The sequence below is a fragment of the Diabrotica virgifera genome, chromosome 1, assembly GCF_917563875.1.
Source record: "Diabrotica virgifera virgifera chromosome 1, PGI_DIABVI_V3a".
Lineage (NCBI taxonomy): Eukaryota > Metazoa > Arthropoda > Insecta > Coleoptera > Chrysomelidae > Diabrotica > Diabrotica virgifera.
In genome coordinates this window covers 2,383,862-2,400,918 of record NC_065443.1, presented here as the reverse complement: position 1 = coordinate 2,400,918, position 17,057 = coordinate 2,383,862, and the positions used below count along the sequence as shown (strand labels likewise).

Genomic DNA, 17,057 nt, shown 5'->3' with positions numbered 1-17,057 from the left:
AAAATAATGTTGACAGCAGTTAGACAGAACAACTGGATGAACTTGGTGCCATACTAACAGGGAAATAATACACTGCTTTTAACTATAGAAACGTAAACGCGACATGCGGTACGTGATATCACAAGAAAATTTTACGCCAACGTAGCTCAAAATTAAAGTTGGGAGAATTTGGGAACAGTTACAATTACTAGTACACACCACTTGAAGATACACAAATGGTGTTCTACGATTCTTTTATAAAACACGTTTTATATATATTTTATATATATTTTTATATATTTTTTACAAAAATATATATTTTCGGTGCGGTATGGCATACCGCAAATCAGTTGTTAAGGGTTTTAATAATAATTATTATTTTTTAGGATAATAAAATTACAAAGTGCCGGAATACTGAAATATCTTGAAGAAAAATGGACGTACAAACACAGAGGCGGGTCGGACCCCAAACAGTGGTATGCAGTAACATTTAAGCATATCGAAGGAGTATTGGTATTTTATTTTCAAATGGTAGCTTTTAGTCTTTTCGTTCTGGGAATTGAAGTTATCTGGAAAGGTGATATCTTCAAGTGTAATGAAATAACTTGTATTGAATGATCACAAGTAAAATATAGATAGAAAAATATAGCTTGTTAAGTATGTTATGTGTGGTACAGCAATTGTAGAAAGTAATAAACATACATATTAGAATTGAGTATTTATTTTATTCGTTTTTCCTTCTTTGAGTACCGTGGCCATATTTTAGTCGTGGGTAGCTTCCATGACAATTTGCCGATATTGTTCTCGATCTTGTGCGGCATGTAACAATTGATCTGCTGATAAATCAGTCCATTGACGAAGATTTGGAGCCATGAATATTTCTTCCTACCAATTTCTCTTTTTCCATCTATACAGTAAAACCTCCGTTAACCGAAATAATTGGGGGGCAGGCCGTTTCCGATAACAAGGATTTTCGGTTAAAAATAACATTGTTTTTGAAGTTATACTTCTTTACGCGCGACATGAGGGTGAATTTTTATGTTAAAACCTACGATCCGGGCGCATGCGCATTATAACTTTGTTCTGATTGGATGTTCAAATGACATGTCAAAAATTATCCAATATGGCAGCTGTAGCGCAGCTGTGGTTTGGACGGTTGACGGTTTGGTTATGTATGGTTCTTGCGTTTTAAAATTTGTGGGAAGAGAAACAACAAAGGTTAGTTAATAGTTATACTGCCTTTTTAAATAGTTTTCATATTATATTTTTGAAGTTATACTTCAAAATGTTTTAATTTATTTATGTATCAGTCCAGAAAAGGTGTGGAAAGAATACATTAGTGTTTTTAAATATATTTTTCTACAAACGTGTTAAAAATGGAATTTTTAGGACTCCATAGGAGCGTTAAAAATGCTACTTTAAGGCACTAGTGCTTTAAAATTTTTAAGGCACTGCAGTTAAAAGTGAATTGTCAAATCGTGAAACGTCAAAATATTTATATTTCATTTATTAACATTAATATTAATAATACAACTTGCGCAATTTGAAAAAGGTGGTTTAAATGGTTTTTTATTATAATTTTGTGTCTTTGGATTTGTTTTCCTTGGGCGTAAAATAATAAAACATCTATTTTTATATTTCACTTGTCACCGTGATGTATAATTATGTATATCTGAAAGGTAAGTAGCATGCGGCTTGATGGCCTTGTTGGTAGAGCATTGGACCAGAGATCAAAAAATCGCGAGATTGCGGGTTCAAATCCCGGACGATTCATACTTTTTTCTTTTTTTTTTAATATATGGCATTGTTAAGTTTTGGTTCATTTTTGGTAATTATTGTTAATTTTTTGTATTGTAACTGTTAAGTAGGTATATTTATTTCGTTGAAATTATATTATAATAGAAGTATAACTTCTTACGTGCGTACAAAGTACACACACATTCTTTTTTGTATTCTTCGTGTTCAAATTACATAGTTTTCTTAATAGACAAAGTTGGTGTTAAAAATGAGGTGATTTCGTAATGTTTTCTTTAATATGTAAATACAGAATAAAGCAATGAAACTAAGAAAAATGAACATGTTTAAAGTGTGTTTTAGAGAAATCTTCTATTTTCTTTTACGTTTTCCTCTGACAACGAAGTTTTGCAGCCGTTTCGTTTAAACGATGTTTTGGTTAATAATGTTTCGATTAACAGAGGTTTTGCTGTATTGCTGTTGAGTATTAACTGCAGTATCCAGTCTCTGCTACCTCTCATTGTATGCCCTAGATATTCAAAAACTGCCAAATTTATTAAGTGGCTATTTACCTGAACATATTTATAACGCTGACGAGTTTGGTCTGTATTATCGAGCATTACCAAGTAAAACTTTTACATTTCGTAATGAAAAGTGCACTGGGGGTAAATATGCTAAGGAAAGGGTGATCGTATTATTGTGTGCAAAAAATGAGGAAAAACAAAAACCTTTGGTAATTGGTAAAAGTAAAAATCCTCGATGTTTTAAAAATGTTCATGTTGATAACGTCTAAGTCGACTGGTACTACAACAAGAAGGCCTGGATAACCAGAGATAATATCATGACAGATTGGCTGCACAAATTTGACAGAAAAATGCAACGTCAAAATAGAAAAATTCTCTTTTTCCTAGACAACGTAACATCCCATCCGGATATTCAGTTATCTAACATTTTGATAATACATACATATTTTTGCCACCTAATACTACAGCATAATGTCAACCGTTAGACCAAGGAATAATTAAAAACTTTAAATCCCTGTATATAAAGTTTTTGATAAGAAGAATGTTATTATTAATAGAACGTTCTTATTTAACTGCCGAACTTGAAACATTAACACTTCATATGCCAAAGCCAGTGAAACATTGATGGTAAATAAAATTTGACACGATGTTGATATGTCATATAAAGATGTGACGTGTTACACAAATTGGAGAACAAGTCCACGGTTGCTCAGAATAGGAAGAGATATCGAGCGGTTGTTCACAAGATGTTCAAAAATCAGAATAAGAATATCAAATAAAACGGAAATAAATATTGGGCGCCACTGGTTACCTTATGGGAACCAAAAATATACAAAAAATAGAAATATTAAAAGAAATGATAAACAAATAAAAATATAGTCGATATACAATATACAAAATACTTTATCAAATGAAAGCAAATATGGCGCGACTTACCTTATCTATGTCTTAACTCAGCTAAATCTTTGTTGTACTTACGATACAAGAGAGAAGGAAAAGACAAATAATAAGATTAAATTTTGCAAATCAAACATTATTTATTGAAACAAAAAATTTAATCTGTGATCTCTTACGATGTTACAAATAGAGATGTACCAGATTACGTGATTACCAAAAAAAAAAGAAAATAAACAGTTTTACAAAGAAAAAATAATACTTTGTCCAATAATAATAAGTCCAAGGCACAATTCACTCACTAAATGTCACTTTAATTATGAAGAGATACAATAAAAGTACATCAGATTACCCATAGTAGAATACTACCATAGAAAGTACCCATAGAAAAATTCCATAGTTAATAGAAAAATTCAGCATTGAATTTATTTTTTTTAAACAAATCTGCACTACTCGAATAAAAATATTAAAAATAATTTGTTTTCTACTTTATTAAACGGGATCACAAAATACTAAAATGAAAGCAAACTTCATGCTTTAACTACGATGTTGAAAGTAGTAACAAAAAAATTCTACTCCTTCTGCATAATTTCTGGATCTGACTGCATGTAAAAAAAATGATACCAAAAGTGGTATAACAATATCGACATCCGCCTAACAGCAGCGAAAATGCCGGAGTCCTCGTCCTCTGTCTGCCATGTATGCCGAGCTGAGCCAAGCTAGAAGAGCATTAGCCAGCCGGGCGAAGAATTTAACTTGAAACTACATCTTGAACTTCACTATACTAAACTGGAAACTGACTGATCAAACTAGACTTCACTTCTTGACGGCTCTAACGAACTGACTGTACCGATCTCCCCAAACTCTAATCTTCTAAAATTCAACGCCCTCTCCATAAATCATTTGATCTTTCCCATCAAAAATTCAACGACCAATTACAGATTTAAGACACCCAATTCTTCAAAATCTTGACCAATAGAAAAATGAAGATCACGCTCTAGATTAAACCCTCACACGAACACCCAAAACAGCTCGTCCAATCACAAAAAACAAACAAACAAACAGATCTCAATATTTCGTCGCCTACTCTTCACATGAAAAGCCTGACGACCGTATTCACAACCAAGGCCCGCTCCCACACGCGTCAGCAAAAAAACACTTGTTGTTTACTCAGAATTGTTATCGCTGAACCACTCATCCTATAACATAAACATACAGCAACATTCTGGCTTTAAAATAAATAAAACTCAAGACTTTCGTCTCGAAAAACCAATAAACTTGTTTGAAGCAATGCCGCCTCCTCTATAGAATAACAATTTGAGGCACTTACGATATCTACGCCGAATTTCAGAGAACGGTCAGATAAACAAAATACACAATATTTAACATCGTGAGAAGGAAAAGGAATCAGATGATCTAATTCCACACAATCGCAGTACAATTTACGAAACGGATTCAGCATACAGGGTGGAACAAAAATAATATTAGGGATTCGAAAACGTTAATGACTTTCGTACCGTTACAAACTGGAGAAATCCATAAAGATTGCTAACGCCTTAATTTGGATTGTGGCAGCATGGAAAGACGTTTCAACAAAAACAATTGAAAATTATTTCATTAGGTGCGGTTAAAAAAAAACGATAGTAATGGAGAGAAACTTGTGGAAAATCCTGAATTAAACTTTGTTAGTTGTGTTAGTGATTTTAAAGAAAACGAACAGGTATCCAATGTTCCCGACAATAAGAATGACGATGAACTAGAACTTACTAGAACTGTAAGTAATTTAAATGATGCTTACCAAGAGACTTTTTATTATTTTTTATATACTCACGGACAAAAATATTGCATATGCAAGTGAAATGAAATCTTTTGTACTGTTATCCATAGCCCCCCCTGTATTATAGGAATAGGATTTCTTTTCCGATCGCGATGTTTTAAAGTATCATATAAAAAATCGGATTTAAATTTGACCTGGGCTTTATACTGGTCAGTATAATTTTTAAATTGAATCTCATCAAGGTAAGTCTTCACTATGTTAGCGGCATGAATACCTGCATTAACACCTACATATATGTCATATCCAATATGGCTTTCAAATAGCATAACAAGATCTTCTTAAATGTTTTCAATGTACCGGGTGTCCCAATAAGAATGGCTCTCGGCCATATCTCAGGAACCGTTTATAGTAGAGCTTTGAAATAAAAATTTTTATAACAAAAGTTGCCTCAGGAAAAGCCTGGAAATTATTTTCATAATTGTGGGTCCACCGTTAGAGGGCGTAATTGAATATCAAAAATAAAAAAATCTAAATTTTACAAAATTTTCCTAATGAAGGGGCACTGGAAATCCGATTATTGTATTCTTCATCAAATTCTGCGCATATTTGATTTAACAAGTTTAACTCTACCTTTGCAAATAAGAGGTGGGGGTGAGTGGGAACCTTGTTATGAAAAAATGGCTGTAAGACCGGATCTGCTAAATCAAATTTTGAAAACTGGGTCTTGTTGAAGACAGATCTTTTTCTTCAATGTAAGCGTGATAATTTTGAACCATCCCAATAAGTAATAAGCCAGCTGGGAGGCGTTATTTAATTTTTTTCAGAAATCTAGTTTTCTTTGGAAAATATTAAATACAAGTATGCATTTTTAATCATACTTTATAAAATTAGATTAAATTAGCAATAGAATAGCGAAAACCGCATGTCGATACCTTTTTTCTATCTCAAGATATCTCGAGAAACGTGTAAATTTTATACATAACTGTTACTATCACCGGTAAACTACGTTAATGAAAAGTAGTGTGCTGTGGAAAAAAACAAAATAACATTTTCCAGATGTCAACGTATAAAAATATAATTAATTAAAACAACAATATAAAGAGAAACAATACTATTAAAATTAAATATAACACAGAACAAAAAGAACTACTTAGTGACGACCTAAATATTCAAATTGTTGCCCATCATACACTACTCTAGAATACATTATCCAGAGAATACTAAACGCCATTCAAAGCATATCGAGAGCAGAAATTGAGACTGCTGTTCAATCTACTCTTGAAAGAGTAAATGTTTGCAACGAAAATGATGGGCAAAAATTTGAACGTTTATGTCATCACTAAATAGTTGTTTCTATTTCTTTGTAATAGTGCTTTTCAACGCTTCTCATTTGTTTCGAGCCTCTGTCATATGCCGTATAATCCGTGTATAATATTAATATACGAGATATGAACGAGGCTCGAAACAAATGAGAAGCGTTGAAAAGACCTAATATACGTTGACAGCTGGAAAATGTTTCTTTGTTGTTTCCATAGCACACTACTTTTAATGAATTATTTCATTTACCGGTGACAGTAACAGTTATGTTTTTAAATTTACACGTTTTGTAAGATATCTCGAGATAGAAAAAAGGTATTAACATGCGGTTTTCGCTATTCTGTTGCTAATTTTGTCTAATTTTGTAATATGGTATTAAAAATGCATGTTTGTATTTAATATTTTCCAAAGAAAACTAGATTTCTGAAAAAAATTAAATAACACCTGCTAGCTGGCATATTACTCAGTAAGTTGGTTCGAAATCATAACTTTTACATTGACGAAAAAGATCTGTCTTCAACAAAACCAAGTTTGCAAAATTTGATTAAGCAGAACCGGACTCACAGCCAGTTTTTCATAACAAGGTTCCCACTCACCCCCACCTCTTATTTCCAAAGGTAGACCTAAACTTGTCAAATCAAATATGCGTAGAATTTTATGAAGAATACGACGATCGGATTTCCAGTGCCCCTTCATTAGGAAAATTTTGTACCCACAATTATGAAAATAATTTCCAGGCTTTTCCTGAGGCAACTTTTATTATAAAATTTTTTATTTCAAAGCTCTACTATAAACGGTTCCTGAGATATGGCCGAGAGCCATTCTTATTGGGACACCCGGTACATATCATTTGGCATTCGCCTAATCACCTCCACGCGTTTGGTATGTCCTTTCAAAGCAATACCACTCCATAGCACTATGCCGCCACCACCAAAACTAACCCTCTGTATGATGTTACAACTGACAGTAAATGGAAGACTGGAAGTAAATCTTGCTTCCATATGATGAACGCTATGCCAGATGTAACATCATACAGAATGTTATAATTTTGGTAGTGGTGGCATAGTGCTATGGAGTGGTATTTCTTGGAAAAGAGATACCCAACTTGTTAAGCGATTGGTCGAATGACAGCTGATATGTACATTAAAAACATTTTAGAAAATCATGATTGCCATTTGCCAGCCCTATTGGATAACAAATTCGTGTTAATGCACCATGACGCAGATCTTCATCTCGGTAGAATAGTGAATACTTACCTTGATGAGATTCAATCTAAAAATTATGTTGGCCACCATATAGCCCATATCAAATTTCTATCCGATTATACCATTTATATGATACTTCAAAACATCACATTCGGAAGAGAAATCCTATTCCTATGACACTGTGGGTAGCACAAAAATTTTTATTTCACACGTTACTTTCAAAATTTTTTGTCCGTGAGCGTATAATATACAGGTGATGCAAGAGTAAGTAAAAAAGTATCTGATGTAATTCTAAATATTGAGTCAGAAATTGTGAAAAATAATGTTTTCACAAAAAAAAAAACAAAAAACAAACCGAAATTGATGATTTTTTTAAGAAGTAATATCTATTTTTTAGATTAATATTTTATTTGTTTTATTTCACAAGCATATACACAAATTATGTGTATGCAAAATATACGAAAATGTAATATGTAATTAAACATCAAGCAAATCGAAACCTTTTTTTTTATTTCAATTGATTAAGCGATAACTCTACACAACGGACAATTATTTTTCCCCGTTGGTATTCGTTATGGAGAAGTTTCATAAATCATAGATTTTGGTGGTGGCGCCCATGTAGTTTATTATGGGCGCATCCAACAAAGGCTGAACTCATCTAAGTATTGGGTGAATAAATCGTCTATTTTATGTTCAATATCGTAGCATTATTATTTGCGTATACCAGACAAGAAAATTATTATCCAAGCGGCGCTCTAACAGAAGGGGTTAAAATCTACACCCCACTCGAATGATGTTTCTAAAACTTTTCATCCTTTATTTCGTAGACAAACAAAAAACACTCACCTGAGAAGAGTTCCAAAAACTTTTCTACGCCGTAGTTGTTGGGGAACCTGTAAAGGGGGTCCTTCAGTGCCTCTAACGTGTGAACTTTGATCCTTTTCACCATGAAAGTAATATTGTCGCTTTTACCGTCCTGATTGAAATCTGAAAGAAAAACAAAAATGCATGGATCAGTTAAGGAAGTTCTAGAGAGGGTTTTTAGTGTTACTGGAGGATTATTTGATATTTGAACTGAGAAGAACTCATTAAAAGATCGTTTCTTTATATTGCCTTAGTTTCTAATTTCTTAGAAAATAAAGAGGAATGAAAAAAAGTGGTACAGTAAGTGGCACTGTAACCTAGTACGAAGCTTCATTTTCTGTGAGATACACCTTCTTACATTTACTGCACCAAAAAAAACATGGTTTAATAATTACTTTTAACCGTGTTTTTGTTCGACTCCGTCGAATGTATAAATTTCGTAAAATGTATAAATAAACAGGAGACCAGGGAAACAGGCGAAGACAGGATATGAAACAATACATGGGGGATTAGGCTTTGGAACTAAAAAGGAAGCTGGAGATGACATGCTTGAATTAGCAACAGCATTGGATATGGCGATTGTTAACACATTCTTTAAAAAGAGCGAAACTCAACTTATTACCTACAAAAGTGGACAACATCAATCCCAAATAGACTACTTCATGATAAGGAAAGAAGACATAAGTGAATGCAAGGACTGCAAGGTAATAGTTAGTGAGACAGTAAGCCAGCAACATAAGCTGCTTGTTCTGGACATCGAAGTAAAAAGCGAAACTAAACAAAAATATCGGAGAGGGCCACAAAAAAATCAAGTGGTGGCTGCTGAAAGATGAGAAAGTATTCAGGAGAAGAATAGTAGAAAAAATATGTTGGAACATGAAAGGAAGCCCTAATACAATTTGGAGAAAAATGGCCAGTAGTATTAGAGAGACTGCTATTGAAATACATACTTGGGAAAACGTCAGGAAAAAAGTTTGAGGATAAACAGACTTGGTGGTGGTCAAACGAAGTACAAGGAAAAATAAAAGAGAAGAGAAAATTTTATAAAAAATGTCAAGAAACCAGATCCGACACAGATCGTCAAAACTATATAGTGGCGAAAAAGGAAGCGAAAGTAGCAGTAGCAAAAGCCAAAGCAGAAGCGTATTCAAACCTATACGATCAACTTGACACCAGGGAAGACGAAACGAAGATATATAAAATAGCCAAACAGAGAGCAAAGAAAGCAAAAGATTTTAATCAGATTAGATGTATCCGAGATGAAAATAATAAAATACTAGTTCACGAAAGGGATGTCAAAATGAGATGGAGAAAGTACTTTGACAGCTTATTAAATGAAGAATTTGACAGACAGCCTGTAAAGTCAACGGAGACAGTAGCAGCAATGGTCACCAAAATAACAAACGAGGAAGTGGCTCAAGCGCTTCAAAAAATAAAGAAAGGAAAAGCGGTAGGACCAGATGATATTCCTGGGGAAGTATGGAGAGCATTGGGAGAGACAGGAACAAGGTGGCTGGCAGGTCTATTTAATAGAATTATGGAAGTTGAACAAATGCCAGACGAATGGAGAAGCAGTATACTAGTACCTGTCTACAAAAACAAAGGAGATATACAACAATGTACAAACTACAGGGCTATAAAACTGCTTAGCCACACCATGAAAATATGGGAAAGAGTAATTGATAGACGGATACGTGAAGAGACCGAAATATCCGAGAATCAATTTGGCTTTATGCAGGGTAGATCAACAGCAGATGCAATTTTCACTATACGGCAGTTGTTGGAAAAATACAGGAGTAAAGAAACAAACGCTCATATGGTATTCATTGATCTTGAGAAAGCATATGATAGAGTTCCTCGAGAGATTCTGTGGTGAGCACTCAATAAGAAAGGAGTCGCTGGTGAATATGTAAAGATTGTGAGGGATATGTATGAGGGAGTAACGACTAGTGTTAGGACAGGTGTGGGAGAGACTGATAAATTTCATGTGAAAGTAGGATTGCACCAAGGCTCTGTGCTTAGTCCGTATTTATTCTCATTAGTTTTGGACCAGATAACAGCGAAACTACAGGGTAACATTCCATGGTGCTTAATGTATGCTGATGATGTCGTGTTAGTAGGAAATAGTGAAAGAGACTTGGAACAAAAACTGGAACAGTGGAGACAAGCTCTGGAGAAAAAAGGTTTAAAACTTAGTAGGACAAAAACAGAGTATTTGGAATGTTCATTTAAAGATGGAGCTACTACAAATAAAATGGTCTTTGGATGGTGAAATGATTGTGAAAAGCAATAGTTTTAAGTACCTAGGATCGGTATTACAGAGTAATGGAGAAATAGATGGAGATGCATGCAGTAGAATTAGGGCTGGATGGATGAAGTGGAAAGAAGCGAGTGGTGTGTTGTGTGACAGAAAAATTCCAATGAAGCTGAAGGGAAAATTCTATAAAACTGCCATAAGACCGGCTATGATGTACGGAACTGAATGTTGGGCAGTGAAAAAGAAAGAGGAACAACAAATGCATGTGGCGGAAATGAAAATGCTTAGATGAATGAGTGGAGTGACAAAGAAGGATAAAATTAGAAATGAGTATATTGGGGGAAGTCTAGGTGTGGCACCAATTGATGCCAAAATGAGAGAGCATAGGTTAAGATGGTTTGGTTATGTTCAACGTCGAGACGTTAATCACCCAATACGAAGAATAGCTGAAGTGCAGATTCCTGGAAGCAGTAGGAGAGGAAGACCAAAGAAGACCTGGGGGGAGACGATAAGGCAGTACATGTTGGTAAAGGGGATTAACATTGATATGACCCATGGGAGACCCACACAATTGATAATTGTGTGGAGAAATGCAATTAGGGAAGCCGACCCCGCATAGGGATAAGGCAAAGAGAATGATGATGTATAAATAAACAGGAGAAGATGGAGTCGTAATAAAAGCTATAAAGATTTGCGGACGTGCCCTTCTCAACCAAATAAAAATTTTGTTTTACCTTTGTCTAACAGACTGTTGCATACCGGGAACATGTAACAATGCAGTAACAATTTTACTACACAAGAAAGGAGACAAGGCGCACTTGGAAAACTATAGACCAATCAGCTTATTGAACCACATCTATAACTCGAATAGCCGAATAGTTACGACAAGACTAGAAAAAAAGTTGGATTTATAAACAGTTGGGACCTATAAACAGTAAATCACCTATAAACAGTAAATACAGAAAAATCGATAAAATATAACAGATCACTGGTACTTATCTTCGTAGATTTTCACAAAGCCTTCAACACCGTGGAATTAGACAGCATTTTAACTGCTCTGAACAATAGTAGAATAGACTACCGGTATACAAAGTTAGTACAAATATTGTACATGATACCACCGGAGAAATTCATACCAAGCGAGTGTGAGACATAGCAACACTCTCTCACCTAAATTTTTATAACGTTCTCGAATACGCCTTTAAAATGCTAAAGTGGGAAAATAGAGGAATAAAAATAAATGGGGAAATGCTCAATCATCTGAGTTTTGCCGACGATATAATACTTATTACCGAAGCTCTGAGTGAAGCAAAACAAATGCTACAAGAATTAGAAAACGTATCTTCAACAATAGGTCTAAAAATGAACCTCAGTGGTACCAAATTTATGACAAATTTAGTTCCCAGCGAACACCTAACTATCCAAAATCAAGTGATCGAATTGACAGAAAAGTACCTACATATATGTAGAATTGTAAATATTTTACCTTAATTTTTAAGACTCCTGTATATAACTTTTCGTAATTATTATTACGAAAACGAAATCAGAGTCTCACACATAGGGACCTACATTGGCCCAGATGGGTGGAACGGATTGGGATTACTACGGTAGCGGACTACTTTTAACTTTATAAGTAAGAATAACATTCGCCACTGTGAACCAAATTTTATTACTAATAGGGATCGAAATTTATTGCAGTAGAATTTTATTAGTTTCGGATTTAAGCATGAAGAGGGGAAGACAGGAGACTGTTTTGGTTAGTGTGGGAATCGAGACAGGGAGTCGATTTTGAGATTCTGAGGAAAGACATTGTATTTGGGAATAATCGAAGTGACGAAGTTTAAGACGTACTTATATATTGACAAGCCGGTCATATTATATTAAGTAGATAAACGCGATTATGTCAAAGACAGTTTCTTTTGTGAGAACTCGTAAAATTTTGGTCGCAATTACACAAACACGTTTATATTTCGTCAATTTAATAGTACCAATAATTTAGTTATCTATTTTATTAATTAAAACTGTTAAACATCACACGGACTTTTATTACGATTGTCTTTAAGGAATCCTACATATATATCGGCCATGAAATCAGAATAAGCAAGGATAATCAGACTTGTGAATTTCAATGACGAATAACACTTGCTTGGGCGGCGTATGGTTCATTAAGAGACATATTTAAGAGCAATATCACGATAGCTACGAAACGAAAGACATTTGATCAATGCGTTCTTCCTATTATGACATACGGAGCAGAAACTCTCACACTCACAAAAACAACAGCACTAAAAATGTGAGTGGTACAAAGGCGCATGGAAAGATCGATTCTCGGCGTGACAAAAAAAGACAAAATAAGGAACCAAGACCTAAGGAAAAGATCAGGTATCACTTATGTCGTCGAACGTATAGCCAAGCTGAAATGGAATTGGGCAGGTCACGTAGCGAGACCAAAAGACCCAATAGTACATTGAAATGTTACATTTAGTGTGCATTTCTTAGAGGAGTCAATTTTATTTTTTTAATGTGTAGGGGGGTTCAGTAGAAGCTTAAGTTCAAGTATTTGTGGTTGAGACCCTTGTCCCCCGGCCGCCATCTTGGAAAAAGAGGTGCAAAGGGCTTTCGCGCTGTATCTCGTAAACTAGCAGAAAATTAATTTCACATAAAATGAAGCAAATTAAATTTTCTACAATTTTATATCGATTACTTCTTATCGTAAAGTGACCAACAAAAAAGTTATAAACAAAAATAAGAGAAAATTTTGTTTTGAAAAGAAATTTCCTTTTGAGGTTATAACTTATTTTACGTTCATTTCACAATAAAATAACATCATAGCGATTTTGTAGAGGATTTTTCAATAAACAATTTTCACTATAAAGTTGTTTAATTTTATTTATTATCTAGGCTTTACAGCGCTCCAAACTTGACCAGATTCTCGAATTCTCGTAGAAAAATAATGCTTTTCTATCTATACAGGGTGTCCCAGACTAATTTAGCCACGCTATATCTCTTAAACCAATAGAGATTTTCGAATGGGACAAAAAGTGGTCTATTCTACTTGTAATAGACTTTAATATGGCGTAGAAAAAAACCATCCCCTAAATAGTCATCCCTTAGTTACAACCCCTAACTTTAATTTTTTTAATAGCACCCTGTATATTTTTTATAGTTTTGGATATGGTCTTCTATCATCTATTCAATACATTTTTTGAAAATAAAATCGGTTCGTAAATAACCAAGAAAATATCAGTTTAGTTTTGTTAATTATGTGTCCCAGACTAATTTATCTAGGCTATATTTCTTAAACGTATAGAGATTTTCGAATGGGACAAAAACTGATCTATTACATTATTTATAATACACTTTAATATGGCTTAGAAAAAAAATTATCCCCTAAATATTCATCCCTTAGTTACAAACCCCTAACTTTATTCTTTTTAATAGCACCCTGTAAGTTAGGGATAAATATTTAGGGGATGATTTTTTTCTAAGCCATATGAAAGTCTATTACAAATGGAATAGATCAGTCTTTGTTCCATTGGAAAATAGCTATTCGTTTAAGAAATATAGCCTGGATAAATTAGTCTGGGACACACAATTAACAAAAATAAACTGATAGTTTCTTGGTTATTTACGAACCGATTTTATTTTCAAAAAATGTGTTGAATAGACGATAAAAGACCACATCCAAAACTATAAAAAATATACAGGGTGCTATTAAAAAAATTAAAGTTAGGGGTTGTAACTAAGGGATGAATATTTAGGGGATGATTTTTTTGTACGCCATATTAAAGTGTATTACATGTAGAATATATCACTTTTTGTCCCATTCGAAAATCTCTATTCGTTTAAGAGATATAGCGTGGCTAAATTAGTCTGGGACACCCTGTATATTAGACGAGCGGCATTAACCGTTATGCCAACCACGAAAATCAAATTTAAGATGAATGATCAATTTTGGTCTATTTTTATGTTTTAGAGGTCGCTGAATCCGAATATGAAGTTTATTTTTATCTAGAGTTGGTGGAACATGTTAAAAAAATAAATTTTATACAAAAATGCCAAAAATCAATTTTGATGATTTTTCAAATTTACCTCGCTGTATCTTTGATCACTATAAATATTTTCTTTTAAAAATTTTACTGTGTCATCTTTGAAGTACGTAGATAACAATGAAATTTGTCCAAAATGTTTAAACACATTAAAAAAGGAATTGTTAATTTATTAACATTTTGTCATCATATTTCGTTAGTTTCATGTTTACTTAAAAAGTTGAGTGACAAACTTTTTAGTTTATAATTTTAACCAACACAACAATAAAATATAGTTCATGAAGAAGTTTTTTGGAAAATTTTAAGTCAAAATATATAATAGGAAAAAAGTTATGTTACTTCCAAAAAACGCTTATATCTTGAAATCCTGACCACGGTGTGGTGAATGGCTAATTGTTATCATACATACTTTATAATTTTGATAAAAAAATCGTTTTTTTGCTCTGCTTAAGAATTTTGCATTTTGCGGTTGCGTCATTCTTGTTCTGAAGCGGCGAATTTGTCCTCAAACAACTTCTTGGGCCATATGCTTAGAGTTATAAGTTTTATAGTGGGAAGAAAGATCAAAAACAGATTAATAATAGCATAGGAATGTTAAAATCATAATAAATTGTATGAATAAAAAATATATATAGATAGAAAAGTAAGCCTAACTTTTGTTTTTATTGTATCCCTATGAGCATTGGAGAATCTGGTCAAGTTTGGAGCGCTGTAAACCTATCTAAATAAATAGAATTAAACAACTTTATAGTGGAAATTGTTCGCTGAAAAACCCTCTACAAAATTGCTATAATGTTATTTTATTTTAAAATGAACTGAAAAAAGTTATAACATCCAAAAGGAAACTTGTTAAAAAAAATTTACATATTTTTGGTTATATCTTTTTTGTTGGTCACTTGACGATAAAAAGTAACAAAAACAAAATTGTGTAAAATTTAATTTGCTACATTTTATGTTTAATTAGATTTTCCGTAGGGTTGGTAGTTTACGAGATATAGCGCGAAACCCCTTTGCACCCCATTTCCAAGATGGCGACCGGGGGACATGAATGGCGACCCCAAAAACTTGAACTTAAGCTTCTACTGATCCCCCTATACATTAAAGAAATAAAATTGACTCCTCTAAGAAACGCAAGGTACGGCCTAAAAAATGTAACATTTTAATGGACTACAATACGGACCAGAAAACTAACTGACTGCCGTCCAAGAGAAGACAAACGCAGCAGAGGACGATTACCAACATGCTAGATGAACGGCATTAAACGAATGTCCAAAAAATGACAACAAGACGCACCGAACCGTGGAGAATCACGAAAAATGGGAGAAACCAATGTCCAGCAGTAAACGGAAGAGATAATTTTCTACTGTCCACCAGTAAATACAAATGTAAATATGCTACTCGCATTTTATTTAAACTGTTTGACAGATATTCTTTTCACATTACTTCACTTTTACAATATCCACTACGGATCTTCAAACAACACAAACAAAAGATCCTGGTGTCAAATTGAGTGACAACTTCAAAATTAAACTCTCTCAAGAAAATCTCTAGTTTAAATCATTTTTTAAACGGAAAGCTATTTCAAGTTTGCAGCTTAAGGAAGGAATTTTATTAATTTGTTCACCTTGTTCATTTTCAGACGGCGCGCCGTCTAGAGAGATAAAGAAGGAGAAATAATGTCTCGGAGTTTCTAAAACGTGAAGAAGACAAGAAATATTATGAAATAAATTTATTACTAAATAAGTTTTGCATAATTGTGCAATAACAGCAGAAATATGCAGAAATTTTGGCAGCGAATCATAAGTACGACAGGAATGCCAAAAGAGCAAGATACAAGCTATAAAGATGAGGATTTTAAGAAGAGTTTAAGGTTCTACAAAAATGGATAGAACAAGAAACACTAATACAGGGTGTCCAGAAACTCTACCGACAAACGAAGACAGGAGATTCCTCATATAATTTTAAGATATTTTAACCCAATTCAGCTAGTCCGAAAATGCTCCTTAAGGGAGCTAGAGCTCTTTGAAGATGGCGTCATGAAATTAGTTTTTCTTAAATACCTCCAGAACGCTTCTATTTAGAAAAACGAAAATTGGTATGCATATTACCTTTTCAGAGATGAATCGATTCCATCCATTGCAAATTTCTAATACCGGTCATAGGCGTCCGTTTTGGGTAGAGCAACGGGTATTTTATCGCATAACTTTTTTGTCCTTAACTTTTATGCATTTTTGACACCGGATTATTAAATTGTGAGGTATTCTAGTACTAAAAGGTACTCTTGCTTTAAGTCGGTAGGACACACCGTTTTCTAGGAAAATCGATTTGAAGGTTTTTCGTTCTTGAAATTTGAAAAAAAATTGAAAGAACTTTTCAACAAAAAACGAAGTATTTTACCAACATAAAGTAAGAGTAACTTTTAGTACTCGAATACCTCATAACTTAATAATCTAGTGT

The 17,057-nt window shown here is 33.6% G+C and overlaps 1 protein-coding gene across 1 annotated transcript in view; it reads right to left on the bottom strand.

The window, feature by feature from the left end:
* Positions 1-17,057, bottom strand: part of LOC114328012 (disintegrin and metalloproteinase domain-containing protein 10-like) — a gene marked incomplete in the record, with an annotated part of 957,890 nt that overhangs the window by 317,133 nt on the left and 623,700 nt on the right. Inside the window, 1 exon segment of the mRNA XM_050649896.1 lies at positions 8,277-8,417. Coding sequence (XP_050505853.1) covers positions 8,277-8,417 — 141 coding nt within the window.